Source organism: Physeter macrocephalus, chromosome 11, assembly GCF_002837175.3.
Source record: "Physeter macrocephalus isolate SW-GA chromosome 11, ASM283717v5, whole genome shotgun sequence".
NCBI classification, from domain to species: domain Eukaryota; kingdom Metazoa; phylum Chordata; class Mammalia; order Artiodactyla; family Physeteridae; genus Physeter; species Physeter macrocephalus.
Genome location: NC_041224.1, coordinates 95,594,333 through 95,613,305, shown reverse-complemented (window position 1 = coordinate 95,613,305; position 18,973 = coordinate 95,594,333). Strand labels below are relative to the sequence as shown.

Genomic DNA, 18,973 nt, shown 5'->3' with positions numbered 1-18,973 from the left:
TATCCATAAACTGAATAGGTTTATGATGTAGTCAAGAATCTAAAAAATAGTGTTTAAATAGAAAATGAGATGCTTTTGTCTTATTTATCTTATAAATCAATGTTCCTAGAATGTGCTCTGAAAAAACTGTCTTAATCACATAGCGTTTAATAAAAATCTAATCTAAACCTATCCTGCTCTTCCAGATTGAAAATGGTGCAAAACAAACACATTATCATTCACTCAGACTTCTGCAATCATTTTAAACTCAGGAACATTAATATCTTCCATAGATAGGTAGCATAAACATTATGGTTGAGATAGCAGCAAATATTTGATACTACTGAGACAAGGAATGAAAGTAAGAAACCATCAATGTATGCAGTGCCCCCAAAAGGGGGGTGAGATCATGCAGTAAAAGGATTGTCGTGGGGATTAAAAAACATACCTGTATTACTGAAAATGTTAAAAACTAAAAATGCTACGAAAAGACTTAAAACAATTTCAGAGTTTTCCGCCTTAAGGACTAACAGATTAAAATTCTATCAGAGCTAAACTTTCTGTTACAAATTGGCAAATAGCTGAAACTGTGTTGAAAATGATACTAAAACATACTTGAGGCCTTATGGTAAAAGTCAAATGTCACTTCTTCTTCGGGAGATTTTTGAAGCTGTTGCTTTTCTTCCAGTAAGCCCAATGCCAGAATATGAAATGCCTGAAAAAGGAAAGTAGGACAAGATCTTTAAAACAGTGCTTCTTCAGGTAAATATATTTTAAATGGAGGTATAAAAATAAGCAATCTGATGGGTAAAAAATGTGCAAAGGTTATGAACAAGCAGTTCACAGAAAAAGAAATGAAATATACACATATGAAAAATGTTCAACCTTGGGAGTTGCCTGGTAGCCTAATGGTTAGGATTCTGGGCTTCCACTGCCGTGGCCTGGGTTCAATCCCTGGTCGGGGAAGTTACTGCAAGCCACATGGTGTGGCCAAAAAAAAAGCGTTCAAGCTCACTTAAAATTAAAGAAATGTGAGTGAAACAAGATCATCTATTTTTCACCTATTAAAATGGCAAAAATTTTAGAGCTTAGTAAAATACAGAGCTGGCAAAGGTGTTAGGAAGCAGGTACTCTTCACCACGCTGGTAATGGGAAAGTAAATCAGTATAACATTTTTGGAGGCCAATTAGACAATATCTAACAAAAATGTAAAGGTACAGACCTAGTGCTAGGAATTAGTGTAACAGAGTCACTCAAGTGTACATATTTGTGTACATATTTGTACAACAATGTTCATTTTAGTGTTCTTTGTTACACAAAGACCTAAAAACAACTTAAATGTCTATTAACAGGAGATAGTTAAATGCATCATAGATGTCCATATAATGGAATATGCAGCTATAAGCATGAGGTAGGCCTATATGCACTAATGTGGAATGACTTTCAGAAGATACAAACCTTTCAGTAGGGCAATGGGAGGCAGGGAGAGAAATTTTAACTTTTGATTTCAAATATATCTCTATGGGTTGAAATTTTTACTGCATTTATTTATCACTGTTATAAAAAAAAAAGTGAGATACACATAGAGTATGATAGCATTTAGAGCCTCCACACCAATAACAGCCAAGGAAATTTAGTTAGGCAGGTGATAAATAAATATCCAATTACAGCTACCAAAGGTGACATTATTAAGTAACTTATCCATAACAGTATGAAGAAAAAAATAGCTGCTTCCATTTAATGAGCTAATTCTCATAACAACTCTATGAAATAATTATATTTAAACCCATTTTAGCAATGGGGAAATTACTCTTTGCTCCTTAAATGGTAAGTGCGGTAACCCAAGTGGGGTAAATTCAAGCCTAGACCTGTCTTCAAATCTTTATTATACTGTCCCCTGATAATACAATGTGAAATAAAAATATAGAAAACTATGATACAATAATGACATGCCAATTTATTATTAGCAGGAACAGCCCTTTTTTAAATCTTTCTCTGGTTTTTTTTTTTTTTTTTTGCGGTACGCGGGGCTCTCACTGCTGTGGCCTCTCCCATTGCGGAGCACAGGCTCCAGATGCGCAGGCTCAGTGGCCATGGCTCACGGGCCCAGCCGCTCTGCGGCATGTGGGATCTTCCTGAACCGGGGCACGAACCCGTGTTCCCTGCATCGGCAGGCGGACTCTCAACCACTGCGCCACCAGGGAAGCCCTCTGCTTTTTTTTTTTTTAAATGTAAATGATTCCCAAGAGTAAGGATCCTAAAAACTTGAGAATGTGTCACAAGGAAATCTGTGACACATCTAAGCTGTTTTCAATGACCCTTACGTCTCAGGTGCTCTAGTTGTGGTTCTGACTGAAGTCAGAAAGTTAGACTACCGATCTTCTCCAGACCCCCAAGAACTCTATGAAGTAGAGAAAGTATTTGAAACAGAGAAAATATTTTTGGTATACATACCATTTGGAGCATCCCTTCAGTCCACAAGTTAGAATCTGGGTCTACTGCCTGCTCAAATATGGTCCTGAGAATGTACATCATGATATCACAATTGAGAAGGTTAACTGCTTTGCTGAAAGCAGGGCAGAATTCAGGAGGAGGAGGTGGTGGTAATGCTAAAGTGGGTAGGAGATCAATGTCAGAAGAGACAAATGGGTACAATTTTATTTGGGTTATCCTTCATGCTAAATTGCAAATGTCAGAATCATATATTACACGCAAAACAACACATGATCTTTGTTACCTTTAAAGCACTGAAAACATCAATGTCAAGGGAAATATAAGTCACTATGTAAGTCACCCAAAATAAACTCCATTTGTTATAAATTTAAAATTCTGTCACCACTGATGTAGGCTATATCTTAATATGTGAGCAAGAAACAAAGGGTTCTTTGCACTTCCATTAGTTGCCCACTCTCAAAAAACAACAAAAACAAAACACTATATGCTTTGCTGATACAAATCACAGCATACAGTCAAAATGAGTCAATTCAGCATCTCATTTTTTACCTTCATCTTTGTTTTCCTGTTTTCTCCTTTTCTTCTGCATATGTTCAGCCTATATATATTTTAAAAAAAAAGTCTATCTTAAAATACACCACTTGACAAGCATGAACAAATGGGGTACTTTGAAGCAGGCAGGAAAGATTCACAAACCTACCAAAATACTTTATATACTGAAATATGTATTCAAATGCTACCTTATTCCAGAAACAAAATGGTTGTCCTAGGAAAGGCCACTGCAAAATAGACGGGTAATAATCCTCATCACTAATTTAGTCCCCATTCTTTCAGTCAACAGTATTTACCTAGTGTCTATTATATACAGGGCATTGTACAACAAACTGGAAATTATTCATTTTATAAGGACAAAGCCAGACATTACCTTAACTAAGTGATCTAACTTAACATCAACCCTTAATGGGACAAACAGACATTATATGTGCCTACTGATGTGATGCAATATATCACTTATGTAGTATTCTTGCCCTAAGATGTTTAACTTGAATCTACTCACAAGAATACAATCAGACATATCCAGAATATAGGATATTCTAAAAGACAACTAGTCTATACTCTACAGAAATGTCAATGTTATGAAAGACAAAAAAAGGCAAAAAGATTATTCCAAATTAAAGGAGACTACAGCAACATGATACCAAATGAAGTGCATGATCCTTGACTGAATCCTCCTACCCCTAACACAACTATAAAGAATATTTTTGGTATAATCAGGAAAATCTGAATACTTCCTACGAACTAAATAACATTATTGATTCAATTTTAATTTCTTGGGTAACATAATGAGCTCTAATAATGAAAACCAGTATGAAACTACAGAAAAAACAGGCAATTTTCTATGGAGTTGGAAAGCATAAAGCATTTTAGGTTTATTTACTGAAGAGGATAACTTTTCCTACCTTGCTATGCTGTGTTTTGGAGTAATGATAAAAGTACATATTGAAGTCTTTCAATGATTCATCTTTCAGCTCATAAACTCCATGGCCTGATACACCTGGTTTCCTAAAAAGACAGAAAATACAGAGGTGAACTACAGTGCTCTCGAAATATAGAGTAAGACAAAATAAGAACCTAAAAATTAATCTAAAAGTCAAAATCAAGAGAAGAAAACAACCTTATCTCATTCAACTTGCTTAAACTGAAATGACAAATTTCAAGAGTAAAACTAAAATCCTACACTGTAAGCTCAAAGTCCTGATAACAGTTGTGTTTCATAATTATGAAATTTAAATAAATCTGAAGAAGTTTATTTTTTATACTATGTAGATCTGACCCCATAACCTACCTAAATCCCTAAGGCTTCATTTTTAGCTTCTGAAACCTAAGATTGCCTGTTCAACTACAGCTTGCATTGTCTAAGGCCAAATCTAAAATGGTAGTAAGATATTATATCTGTAGAAAATTGAATTGTAAATGAAAATATAGTGGTGAATCCTCTACAGAGAACTATAAGGAAAAGTATTAAGGCCAAAAGGAGCACATCATATTTGTTCTGCACATTAAACAGCTTTTGGTCTCTATCAAAGTAAGTGAAATACTTTATTGAACAATATTTGAGCATAAAAAAGCTACATTCTATTTTTAAGGTTATTTGAAACTAGCAATTTATCTATAAATACATTACTATAAGAGTAGAAATTCATTACCAGTATCAATTTTTAATTTCAAGAATTAATCCACTTAAAATCTTATTTCCATTTTTCTGTATCTCAAAGAATCAAAGGATTGCAAAATAATGTTTTAGTCCTAGCAGAGAAAAGTCTAAAATTAGAATACAATATAAAAATTTAATAGAATAAATGAAGTCATGGCTTAGAATTGATGGAAAGAGACTATCGAAAGGTTTCTTTGCTTACTTAAGTCACCTAATATCACAAATGGATATTTCTCATTCACTTAACAAAAATACTCATTTCTTCATCATACAGGTACTAAGTGCCTACAGTGTGCCCCTTGTTCTCACCCATTCTGTCTGTACTTTGTTTTTGTCCTTGGGAGTTCAGGAAAGAACTTCAGAGCTTCTACAAAGTATCCGAAATATAAGAACAAAGATTGGTCTAACTTTCAGAATAAGCAGAAATATTAAGTACTTACTTAAATGTGGCCACTTTGTTTATGACATTCTCTAAGCCAGTTTCATTATTTTCCTGTTGAAACAACATTTTTGTCATTTTTTACCTTCATGTAATGACTTTATCTTCTCTTACTGTGAACTGAAATACACTTTCAATAGCATTTCTGAGTGTTTTATAAACAATAAAAAAAGATCAATTTCCAATATTTAAAAATTAGGTCTAAGACCAATTAGCTTTGTTTTGAGGGACCAATTTCTTAACAGAGGTAAGATGTATGTATAAACTGCTTAAGGAAGAAATTTAATCTAAGTTTGCCCTCATATATATCAACAAGCCCGTAAGTTGATTTTAAAATGTATTAATAAGGGACTTCCCTGGTGGCGCAGTGGTTAAGAATCTGCCTGTCAATGCAGGGGACACGGGTTTGATCCCTGGTCCGGGAAGATCTCCCATGCCGCGGAGCCACTAAGCCCGTGCATCACAGCTACTGAGCCCGCGAGCCACAACTACTGAGCCTGCACGCCACAACTACTGAAGCCCATGTGCCTAGAGCCTTTGCTCCGCAACAAGAGAAGCCACCACAATGAGAAGGGCGCGCACTGCAACGAAGAGTAGCCCCCGCTTGCTGCAACTAGAAAAAGCCCGCGCACAGCAACAAAGACCCAACACAGCCAAAAATAATAAATAAATAAACTGTATTAATAATTATAAAATTGGTAGACAGATGTACAAATATAATGAAGGTGATATGCCGAATGGTTTAAGTTTGAGAATCAGTTAACAATGAAATTGGAAAAAGATACAGGTATGTTGGAAGAAAAATGACCAACAGTCAAAGCTTACCGCCATTCTACTTCTCTGGAAAGCCTTGATAGTACAGGTAAATCTAATCTCTTTTAAGAATCATTGTTCTAATTCAAAATTAAATCTCGGAGTAAAAAATATGACTCCTAATCTTTAGGATTACTGCTTCAATATCAGCAATACTGAACATAAATATCACCTGTGTCGGCCATGAGACTGCACCCTGCAGACCTCCAGCTAGAGAACAGAGATACTAAGGCAGGCTCACTCTGGGAGACATGGGAAGGCAACAAACCTTGATTAGACTACCCAGCAGTCTAGGACAGTCCTACCTAACGTTCCTTCCCTCTTTCCTTCACCTGGAGTCAGATTTGCACCACAGTATGATGGCTCCCCCAGCCTTTCCCAGCTTCCTCACCATTTCTCTCATAGTTATTGTTCCTAATTAAATCTTAAATCTTTTGTCTGACATCTGTTTCTCAGAAGACCCAGACTAACACACCACCCAAATAGTCTCAGCATTTCAGGAAGTCCCCTTTTCCTCTGGAGAAAATTTATGTTAAAGTAAACAAAAAATCAGAGTTTCTTGCTCTAAAATGTTTTCTAAACAGCCAGAATGTCTCTAAATGTTTCCTAATTCCCAAAAGCCCAGAATTAAAGTTTATACCACTAAAAAATTAATGGTGAGAGTTTTATATCTGAAAATTTCCTAAACAGATTCTCCTAAAACTTAGAGTGGCTTCCAATTAAAGAAAAAGAAAAAATTATCCCATCTTGAGGTGAATGGAGTAAAAAACAAAACTGGACTTACATTCTCAGGTAAATTTTTGGCAATGGCACTGTGTGGCATGGGTTCAATACAAAGCAAGTGAATAATTTCTCTCATTGTGACCTCTTCTTTGGTCACATTTCCCACTCCAGGTACATAACGCTCTCCTAATACAAACAATGAAAAGAAAAAGTAAAACAATTAATTGCTTTCCATTTAAATCTCTTCCCATCAAGAACACTGCATTAAATCAAATCTATGAGATAGTGACCAAAAATTATTTGAACATGTTCCTAAATCTGAACAAGAGTCTCTTTGCTGAAAGAGGAAGAAAAATGAAGAGATCTGAAGAACACAGGCCTTCTCTTAACTTAAACACACACACACATATACATACACATACTCACACATTATAAACAAGGCCCCTCAATTAAATTAGCATGTGTCTCTAACCCAGAAAACAAGGAAGATAGCATTGAATAAGTAGTGGCCATCATGGAACAATAGCTTTTCTTTCAAGATTTCCTCAATGTTGTCTCTACTTGTTATTTAAGAAAGAACAAAGTGAAAACTAGAAAACAAAATACTTAAAAATATCTCTATGGGTTAAATGACAAAATAGTAATATGTATCAGGAATGGATGGTGTTGCTAACGTGCCCACATGGTCAGGTTTCCATTTTTCATCTCGATAAACTGCCAAATGGGGAGAGGAAATAACTAAATTAACTATGGGAACTTCACTGGTGTCAACAGCATCTAATCACCAATGCTTCAATAAGGCTTAAAATATTTGACCTTATGTCACCACTGATTTTCAATACTACAACATGTGTACAAAGTCCTGTGATATCTATAAGAGGGTTATTACGAAGACAGGAATTTTTTGCCTAAGAGATTTGATGAATTCTACAAATTAGCCAAAGAATGACATTTTGTTAATTTAATTCACTTCCAACAGACTCACTCCTCTTCAAACACTGTAATTTTCAATTTTTTTCCACCAAAACAGTACCCTCTATAAGTTTCGTGCTAGAAAGAACCTTAGAGATCATGTAGATTACTTTCACATTTTACAAATCAAGAATTTGAGACCCTGAAAATGTAAATGGCACGCTCTTGATAGTTTATAGCGAGGTCAACACTAGATCTTCTGATTCCTAATCCAAATCTTTTGCTACTTCTTAATGTTTTCTCCATAATATAATCAGAGATTTTATACACACACACAAACACACACACTTTTAAAAATGATGACTCCTAAAGGTAATAAACTTATACTCAGGAATGTAGCAAGTATTAACTAAAAATCAAATCACATAGAAGGAAATACCCAATGAATTTGGGTAAACAAAATAACAGCAAAATAATAGTAGCAATAATAAAATAGTAAAATATAAAACAGAAAAAAATATTAGCAATTTTAATATATAGTATTAATAAGCAGTATTAGAAATTCTTCATATGGTATTCCAAGAACAAACACAAAAATTCCCCTCAAGTCTTTGTAATTTAATAAAGTATGTCATCAACTTAAAAATCTTTTACACATTTTTAATTTGTCCATTTTTTTCAGCAGTTTCCTATGGAATACTCTGGAGTTATTCCAGAAGAGTTAGTGCCTAGAAGATTTACATCTCACTTAGCAATGACAGTTTTCCACACTTCCTGCTGAGACAAGCAGCTAGTTCAGCAACTAGCTCCCTGATAAATAAAATGAACACAGGTTTTCAGATTTGGCTAATGGCTAGAATCCTCACTAGGAAGTATTAATACAAAGCAGTGTCTCCTGCAGTAAAGTAAGAAACAAGAGCCAGAATGAGAAGTCAAAAACTTACTTAGCTGGTAAGATCAACAGAGACTATAATATAGAATATACAAAAGTAGAAGTATGGCCAATATTTGCACAAAGTAATTTAACAGAATGACTTGATGAAAATATATCTTACTTAGACAAATGTTACATTGAAATTTCATATATATATATGTGTGTGTGTATATATATATATATATATATATATATAAAATTTTTAGCACTCGACAAAGTTATTTTACATCTACTTTTCTAACTAGGATAATTATATCCCAGATCTCTACAAACAAGTCCAAACGATTACAAATCAGGTATTGAAAAATGAAGATGTAATAGCTGTGCTTTTTAAAAGGTGAGTTTCTAAACATATCAATCACATTAGTCACATTAATCTCTAATATTCTCTGCTGTATTTGGGAGAAGAACAAAATAACTTACAGTTCTTATTAATGTTCTCTCTAAAAAGTAACTCATGTTCTACTTCAAAACGTGTTTTAATCTTACCCACAATATAGATGAGGACTTGAAGCATTTCTTCTATTAAGGTATTATATTGTTTAATCAAATCCTATAGAATTGTAAAAGAAAAAATTAGTTACTTAAGAACGAAAAATCTCCATAAAACATACATTTTTTCTGGATCAGATAGTCCAACCGATCCAGTATTTTCTTTTGGACCACAGCAATAGAGAATTATGAGGTGAATAATTCCCTTTTTTTGACATCAAATTCAACAAGTTTCACAATACTTGGCATGTAGTAAGAACTCAATAACAATTGTTAAATATTATTATTGTTTTTATTATCATTATTTCCCATCTAGCCTTCAGCCAACAAAAGAATTCTAATCTTTAACTTTTCCTCTACTATTGGCTTCCTTCTTATCTGGGTTGGTGAGACAGTGTCTTCAAATAGGTAACTAACAGTTATGGTGAGAGTTCCCTTCCCTAACACACCTGTTATTTAAATACTACAGTAAATTAGATATTCATTTTCACTGAGTATAAAAACATGACTAAAAATTAGCTTTGTATTTTATAGCCTATCCTTTGGTCCATTGCAAGTGACTTCTAATTTGAAGAATAAAATAATGTAATTCATAAATTCAAAGTAGTCAAATGTTACTTTATAAACTGGTATCAAGTATTAATGAAGACGTGACATAACTCCAGAGACAAATTATAAACTGTAAAAAATATATTGATAACAAATACAAGTAAAGAATTAATATCTTTACTAAATAAGGAACTTTTACAAAAAACAGGAAAAGGGTGAAGGACAGGAACAGATATTTCACTACCAAAAAGGAAAAAAAAGGTCAATAATCATGAAAACATGGTCAACCTCACTGATAATTAAAGAACTGCAAATGAAAATTAAACACCATCTTTCATGTATTAGACCAACAAAGATTAAAAATATCAGTACCATTACAGATGTACATACTGCTAGAGAGAGCTTAAATTGGAGTTACTTTTCTGAGAGCAATTTGACAATATGTATTCAGAGTCATAAGAAAGAGTATACTGTATTCTTCAGCAAATCCACTTCGAAGAATTTATCGTAACAAAATAATTAGGCAAGTGTTTAAACCTTGAGGTGCAGAGATGTTTATATGAGCAAAAACCTTGAAAAACCTCTTCAGCAATAGAGGACTAAAGTATAATGCATTCATATACTGCAATACTACACAGCCATTAAAAATTATGATGTAAAAAAAAGATGAGGTTGTTGCATACTTATTTAGTGACAAGAAAAAACCTATCACAATATTTCATTAAGCACAGGAAGCATATTACAAAAATAGTACATATAAAAGATTCAATTTTTCCTTTAAAAACAAATAAGACACCAAAACTTTAAAAGTGATCATTTCTAGGAGGCAGAGTTTCATGTGATTTTTCTTCTCCTTTTTGTTAACCTATATACAGTCAACACTCAGTATCTGCAGGGGATTGGTTCCAGGACCCCTGAAGATACCAAAACCCAGAGATGCTCAAGTCCCTTATATAAAATGGCTAGTACAGTTGGGATTCTGTATCCATGGACATGGAGGGCCAACTATATTCTAATTTTTATAGAGTAAAAAGAATATATGTGTGTATATGTATGTTTTACATATGTGCCTGATTTTTGGAGATATACATAAACAAATTAAAATCTTAAATATGATTAAAATTTTTAAAATAATATTTCCTTTGGAATTAATTTACATATCAGCTTCTGTCACTTACCTGGTCTTTTATGGATACGGTCTTGTTAAAAGCATCAGCAAGTTCATACCTCTGAAGTACCAGTAATAAGAATTTGTTGGGATCCATTAAAGATGCACCAATCTGTGAAAGAAATCAAGTACCATAGTTCTCATGTATTGAATGGAGAAACATTTTGTCTCTAGTAGGACTATGAGAAAAAATTATAAGGTAAATCTGCAGAAGATAATGCAGTAGTCACTTCTGCTTCTATGATACTATATTTCAACAGTGAGAAAAATTTAAGTGAAGTTAACAATAATTATATCTTCGCTTATTATAAGGAACCTAGGAAGAAAGGTTAAGACAAATATCAGAAGTAATTTAAATAGGTACCTGAAGCATAATGATATCTTTATCATACATTTCTTCTCTGCACTTAACATCTTGGTAATAAAACACCTATAAAATAAAAAGTAGAACAGAAGCTAAAAGAATCATTTTATTTCAAACAGAATTCTCAACAAAAATTATTCTTAAAATTTTCTCTAAACTAGAAACCCCAAGAACTCCTTTGTGTCAAAAAATAAGTTGTAAATCTACAAATCATTTTAAGGGATTTGTGAGGATGAAGTGAGAAAATACGGCATGAAAATAATTCAGAGTTAAAAATGCTCTAGACTAGTTATTACTCTCAACATGCATAACAAAAGCATTTACTTCCCTTAAGTTTAAAATGCCCACTTCAATAAAAGTAAACCAATTTCTACAATCAATTATAACACTATTTTTCTCCCAAGTGGTATCTTTACAAGCCCTGTTTCCCCACCACTTAGGAAAAGCACTTCTCCTATTTGCTCTAAAACAGAGGGAAAAACAGTAAGATGCCCTTCCATTAAGACTGGTGGTGGGAAGATTACATGTCCCCAAGTAATCTTCAGAAAAGACATATATTGGTGGGATGGTTCCTGGTACTACTGGCTTTCACCTAATCTACCCACTTAACAGGATTAAAGGAGAAATGTCTATATGGCCACTAGAACTTTCATTTCTGAGTTTGTATAAGAGAACGCAAAACAAATACTCAGCAAAATCCAGGGACACAAAGTAAAACATATAAAAGAAAAAACAAGCAGAAAATGAACACATTCATAGTGTGAACAATAGGCCTTGCCATACCTGGCTAATGAGAGACAGCCCATTTCTTCGCCACATCTCAGCAACAACCTGGGCAACCAATACCAGACAACGCAAAGGATATTCCACTAGTACCTCTACTTGAAAATCCTCCTGAAACAGAGTGAGATCAATTCCATTATTTCCCAGAGGGCTTGGATGTTACAGCACTATACATTGCTCAGTTTTCTCATCTGTAAAACAGAAGGGCTTGAACTAGATGACTCCAAGTCCCCATGATTCAGATTTCAATGTTTTATCATATAGACACAAAATTACTAACTGGGAATTATTCAGGTAGGTTTCAAAATATTCTTTTTCTTCCCACTCAACCAAGAGGTATTTAGAGGGGACTTCCCTGGTGCCACAGTGGTTAAGAATCTGCCTGCCAATGCAGGGGACATGGGTTCGAGCCCTGGTCCGGGAAGATCCCACGTGCCGTGGAGCAACTAAGCCCGTGTGCCTAGAGCCCGTGCTTCGCAACAAGAGAAGCCACTGCAATGAGAAGGCCGCACACTGCAGCGAACAGTAGCCCCCCCGCTTGCCACAACTAGAGAAAGCCCATGCGCAGCAACGAAGACCCAACACAACCAAAAATAAATAAATAAATAAATAATTTTTCAAAAAAGAGGTATTTAGAAATAGAATATAAGCAAATCAACATTTAATAGTCACTTACAAAAGGCACAAATTCGTGCAGTCTTGAAATAGCACCTAGCCTGCTTAAACGCACATGAAGACCTAAAGGTTAAAAAAACAAGAGAGAAAAATGAGAAAGCAATAAACCCAGCTAATTTGTTTCCTAGTTAACTCATCAAGTTTGAAAACTTGTGAGATTTAAACATACGTTTATTGAGTTTAGAAATGACATCTCAGAATGCAAACATTTGATTTCTAATTTTGAAACACAGTTTTACTAACATATTTAAGATCCTACATTGTACCAGTTGTGCTTATAAATTATATAAAAATAATATTCTGCCTCTTAAGAAATTATTCTCCTCTTAATCAAGCATCAAAAGAAATAAAAACTTATAAACTACTGTATAGCACAGGGAACTGTATTCAATATCTTGTGATAAACCATAATGGTAAAGAATATGAAAAAGAATGTATATATATGTATAGCTGAGTCATTTTACTGTACAGCAGAAATTAAACACAACACTGTAAATCAACTATACTTCAATAAAATCAAAACAAATAAAAACGAATCAAGGTATTTCTTTTTATAAAAATAGAAGTGACATAAAATCACATCAATTATACCATATACAAAAATTAACTAAAAATGAATCAAGATCTGAACACAGGAGCTAAAACTATAAAACCCTTAGAAAATAACATAGGGAAAAGGCTTCACAACATTGGATTTGGCCACAATTTCTTGGATATGACACCAAAAGAACAGGCAACCAAAGGGAAAATAAATGAGACTACACCAAATTAAAAACTTTTGTGCATCAAAGGACACTATCAACAGAGTGAAAAGGCAACTCACAGAATGGGAGAAAATATTTGCAAACCATATATCTGATAAGCAGTTAATATCCAGAATATACAAAGAACTCCAATAACTCAACAACAAAATCTGATTAAAAAATAGACAAAGGACTTGAACAGACCTTTCTCCAAAGAAGATATACATATGGCCAGTAAGCACAGGAAAAGATGCTCAGTATCACTAATCATTAAGGAAATGCAAATCAAAACAAGAAGATACCACTTCACACTCATTAGGATGGCTATTTAAAAAACAAAAAATAACAAGTGTTGATGAGGCTGTAAAGAAATTGGAATCCTTGTGCTCTGCTTCTGGGAATGTAAGATGGTGCAGCTGCTATGGAAAACAGTATGGTGGTTCCTCAAAAAATTAAAAAGTAGAATTACCTTATGATCCAGCAATTCCACTTTATGTGTATATACCCCAAGAATTGAAAACAAGCACTCAAACGCATATTTGGACACTGTGTTCATGGCAACATTACGTGACAATAGCCAAAAGATGTAAGCAACCCAAGCATCTACTGGAGGATGAATAGATAAACAAAACGTGGTATATACATACTATGGAATATTATTCAACCTTAAAAATGAAGGAAATCTGACATATACTACAACATGGATGAACTCTGAGGACATTATGCTAAGTGAAATAATCCAGTTATAAAAGGATATGAGTATGATTTCACTTATATGAGGTACCTAAAGTAGTCAAGTCATAGAGACAGAAAATCAGAGACTGTAGGGAGCAGGGAATGAGGAGTTATGTTGAATGGGCACAAATTTCAGATTGGGAAGATGAAAAGAATTCTGGATATGGATGGTGGTGATGGTTGTACAACAATGTGAATGTACTTAGTGTCACTGAACTATATACTTAAAAAATGATTAAAATGGTAAATTTTATGTTATGTATATTTTACCACAATTAAAAATATAAATATGTACACTTATACAAAGTTGTTAAAAGAAAAAGAAACTGACATGGTCAATTTACATAGAAATGCAAATCAAAGGATGATTAAAGAAAATCTATTATTTCTTTCTTTTAGTGGTGAAAGGAACAGTGACACAGTGAACACACTGGTGCAATCAGGCAGAGAAGAGGGTGAAAAAACAGCAACAAGATTTTCCTGTATTTACATTTGGTTAGGCGATAAGTTACCAAGTTAGTCCTTAAGTGTATAGTATAAGGATCCATTAGTTGACCCAGATAACAAAAAGCCCAGGTAGCACCCTTAGACGTTCTGGTCACAGCTCTTTGAAGGATAGGGACAGCTTTTAACTGCAGTATCTGATCCGAGTATGTCTGTGCATACTGAGAACAAAAATAGTACTGATTCTAATATGAATATATAGAAAACAAAGCTAACAGAAACATGCAAAAACCAAATAAACACTCACCAGCAAGAGTCCTAGAGATTGGCAGATGTATGCTTACAAGATCTTCAGATACTCTGTAGGATTTAGTTTCCAAAGTATGACCGCACAACTGTACTACTGTTTTGCTACTAGATTTGAAACTTGTACTGCACCTCATCACAGCTTTATGACATTCTTTATAAGCCACCAGTAAGAGTTCCTCCTAAAAGGAAAATAAAAATGCAAATAAATTGACAAGTTATCTACTTTATTACATCATTCAGTAAATATTTACTAAATACAAGCAAAAAATTGTTTGATGTGTTACTAGAGTTACATCAACAGGATCTGCAAACCTGTAGGAAATATTATGACAGTCAGACAGACACACATACACACACTTACAATCAAAGTAAAAAACTGTAAGCCACGTAAATGGTATAAACTAATAACCTTAATAGGGCAAAAAAAAAAAAAAAAAAGAACCACAAACAAATGGGAATACTTATTTGCAAAAGTAGCTTTTGAGGGGCTTCCCTGGTGGCACAGTGGGTAAGAATCCACCAGCCAATGCAGGGGACACGGTTTCAAGCCCTCGTGCAGGAAGATCCCACATGCCATGAAGCAGCTAAGCCCATGCGCCACATACTGAGCCTGCGCTCTAGAGCCCATGAGCCACAACTACTGAGCCCACGTGCCACAACTGCTGAAGCCCACGTGCCTAGAGCCTGTGCTCTGCAACAAGAGAAGCCACTGCAATGAAAAGCCCACGCACTGCAATGAAGAGTAGCCACCACTCGCCAGAACTAGAGAAAGCCCGCGTGCAGCAACAAAGACCCAATGCAGCCAAAAATAAATTAATTAATTAATTTTTTTTTAAAGTAGCTTTTGAGTGGGGTCTGAAAGAATATGCAGAATTTAAGTATGGGGGGAAGATGGAGAGATGGTAGCACTGTAAGCAGAGATACAGAATAAACAAAGAGAAATAAGGGGAAGGAAGTATAACCCCTGTTCGGGCAGTGGAAAGGAATAAAAACTAGATAAATCAAAGGGTTTATGGACAGAATTAATGAGCAATTAAACTGGAAATATGCCTTGGCATTGCCATGTAAAATTGAATATACTGATACTGTCTGAAGTGTAGTATTGTAGTCAACATATTGCTTCAAGAAGAATTAGTGGGTGTCACTGAAGGTGACAGATTGGAGACAGTAGTGTTAGGAGACAAGGAAACCAATAGAAAGTTTACTACTAAGTTAAGTGTAAGGTGATAAGGGACTCAAACTAGGGTGGGGGCAGTCAGGACAAAAAAGAATAAACCCACAGGAAATAAGTTAGGATTATAAAATAAATTTAGGATAAGGAAGACCCAAATCTGGGTGAGTATGGCAGGGAGATGAGTCAAAGGTCACTTTTTAAGAGTATTTCTCACTGATTTTACCTTGAAAAAAGGAATTCTATAGCTAAATAAATTTGGGGAATATCTCTCTTAGAAATGAGCACATTAATTTTTTTTTCTTTAAATAAATTTATTTAGTTAGTTTTTGCTGCGTTGGTTCTTCGTTGCTGCGTGAGGGCTTTCTCTAGCTGCAGCGAGCGGGGGCTACTCTTCATTGAGGTGCGCAGGCTTCTCATTGGAGTGGCTTATCTTGTTGCAGAGCACAGGCTCTAGGCACGTGGGCTTCAGTAGTTGCAGCACGCAGGCTCAATAGTTGTGGCACACGGGCTTAGTTGCTCCGCAGCATGTGGGATCTTCCCAGACCAGGGCACGAACCCGTGTCCCCTGCACTGGCAGGTGGATTCTTAACCACTGCACCACCAGGGAAGTCCTGAGAACACTGATTAATCAAAGGGTTTAAGAAGTTCAATGGCTTAAAAAATGATGTTTGGGCTTCCCTGGTGGCGCAGTGGTTGAGAGTCCACCTGCCAATGCAGGGGACACGGGTTCGTGCCCCGGTCCGGGAAGATCCCACATGCCGCGGAGCGGCTAGGCCCGTGAGCCATGGCCGCTGAGCCTGCGCGTCCGGAGCCTGTGCTCCGCAACGGGAGAGGCCACAACAGTGAGAGGGCCACGTACTGCAAAAAAATAAAATTAAATTAAAAAAAAAAAAAAATCATGTTTGATTTTGTTCAACCTAGCATTTCCCGATCTTACATGAACATAAAACTCTTTTCCCCCTCAAAAGTCTGTTAACATCTAACACGCAGAACACAGTGGCTCTCAGATTTCCTGTATGGATGAACGTATGAATCATGGTGCCATGAACAGAATAAGGGAGTCAAGAAGAAAAAATGCAAGCTGGAAGTAGAATGAAATGATGACAAATCAATTTAATATATTCTGAGTTTGAAATACAAATGTAAGATCCAAGCAGTAATGTGTAGCACACAAACAGAAGTGATTCTATAGTTTGGGAAAGTTATCTTACAAAGTTTTAATTGGGGTGGTAGAAATAAAAGATCTGTAAGAAAAAGAAAACATTGGGGAATGTCTTATTTAGTTGGCAGAAGGAAGTGAGGGAAAAAAGGCAATCATTGATTGAAATGGGTAATCAATAAGAGAAATATTAGGATAAGCAGTTTTGTGAAAATCAGAGGGAAAGAGTTTCAAAACGATTAAAGTTCTCAAAAGAATACAATGCTACAGACATTTAAGGAAGATAGGCGACTTAGAAAAGACCTCTGAATTTGGTTACTAAATAGATCCTTTGAAATTTTTTCAAAAAGCACTTCCTATCAATTGGTAAGGGCAGAAGCCTGGCTCTAAAGAAGTTTTAGAAGCTAAAGAGTGGCGACAGTAAATGTAGATGACTTCAGGAGGTTTTGCAGATGTCAACATGAACACCACACACTTTGACCTCATCTCCAACAATTAAGCATGCCCTTCATAAAGATGAGGGGAGCCAAAAAATATGTGCTATGGTAGTTGCTGGACAATATTTCCTGTCCTTATTGTTCTACACAGCTGCTGTGCTAGACTAAAGTCTATTGTGTCTGTGAGCGTGACCGCCACTCTGAACCCATGACCAATGGCTGGTGGTGGAGCAGATGATGAAAAAAGAGAGATAAAATACAGCTCATGAGGTAGCAATGACAAGTAAGGGGGCTTTTATTCTCATTGTTCTTAAGAATAGGAGAGTCCTGTGTGTTTACAGGCAGATGAATGAAAGAGTGGGAAATACCAAAGGAGACAACTGAGGAAGCAAACTCCAGGAAGAAGTAATATAGGTTGGGACCAAGAGCCTAGGTAGAGACATCACTTTTAGAAAGAGGAAAATGAAAGAGACCAATAGTGAAGATATATATAGAAACTTAGTGAATTGACTATAGTGAGATGTACAGAGAAACTGGAGAAGATAAAAGAATTTGACTTACATAATGTTAATTTTCTCAGAACAGAAATAAATGAGGTCATCTTCTCAAAAGGGAGTCTGGAGTAGCATTGTGTTTAAAGAGCATTATGGTCTAAAATTATTGCTTAAGGAGAGGACTTCGCTGGTGGTCCAGTGGTTAAGAATCAGCCTTCCAATGCAGGGGACATGGGTTCAATCCCTGGTTGGGGAACTAAGATCCCACATGCCACGGGGCAACTAAGCCCGCACGCCACAACTACTGAGCATGCAGGCCACAACTAGAGAAGACCACGCACTGCAACGAGGAGGACGCATGCCGCAGCGGAGGTTCCCACATGCCACAACGAAGATCCCATGTGCCACAACTAAGACCCATCGCAGCCAAAAATAAAATAAATAAATATTTTCAAAAATAAATAAATAAAATAAAACTATTGCTTAAGGAAAAACATTAGTTCCATATTTTAAAATTAATTTTCTTGGACTTCCCTGGTGGCACAGTCATTAAGAATCCACCTGCCAATGAAGGGGACACGGGTTCGATCCCTGCTCCAGGAAGATCCCACATGCTGTGGAACAACTAAGCCCAAGCGCCACAACTACTGAGCCTGAGTTCTAGACCCCGAGAGGCACAACTACTGAGCCTGCATGACACAGCTACCGAAGCCCACGTGCCTAGAACCCATGCTCTGCAACAAAAGAAGCCACTGCAATGAGAAGCCCACACACTGCAACGAAGAGTAGCCCCCGATCGCCGCAACTAGAGAAAGCCCGTACACAGCAACGAAGACCCAACGCAGCCAAAAATAAATAAATTAAAAAATAAATAACTAAAATTAATTTTCTTTTTTTTTTTTTTTTTTTTTTTTTTGTAGTTTGCGGGCCCCCCTCCGTTGCGGCCCCCCCCGTTGCGGGGCACAGGCTCCGGGCGGG

General features: G+C 35.7%; 1 protein-coding gene across 1 annotated transcript in view; it reads right to left on the bottom strand.

Annotated features, from left to right (window-relative positions):
- Positions 1 to 18,973, bottom strand: part of UBR1 (ubiquitin protein ligase E3 component n-recognin 1) — a 167,912-nt gene that overhangs the window by 63,236 nt on the left and 85,703 nt on the right. Inside the window, exons 15-26 of the mRNA XM_007119577.3 lie at positions 14,730 to 14,910; positions 12,502 to 12,563; positions 11,826 to 11,936; positions 11,043 to 11,108; positions 10,689 to 10,790; positions 8,959 to 9,022; positions 6,685 to 6,809; positions 5,089 to 5,141; positions 3,894 to 3,996; positions 2,983 to 3,031; positions 2,434 to 2,588; positions 595 to 694 (exon numbers count right to left, since the gene is read on the bottom strand). Coding sequence (XP_007119639.2) covers positions 595 to 694; positions 2,434 to 2,588; positions 2,983 to 3,031; positions 3,894 to 3,996; positions 5,089 to 5,141; positions 6,685 to 6,809; positions 8,959 to 9,022; positions 10,689 to 10,790; positions 11,043 to 11,108; positions 11,826 to 11,936; positions 12,502 to 12,563; positions 14,730 to 14,910 — 1,171 coding nt within the window. The remainder of the gene's footprint in view (positions 1 to 594; positions 695 to 2,433; positions 2,589 to 2,982; positions 3,032 to 3,893; positions 3,997 to 5,088; positions 5,142 to 6,684; positions 6,810 to 8,958; positions 9,023 to 10,688; positions 10,791 to 11,042; positions 11,109 to 11,825; positions 11,937 to 12,501; positions 12,564 to 14,729; positions 14,911 to 18,973) is intronic.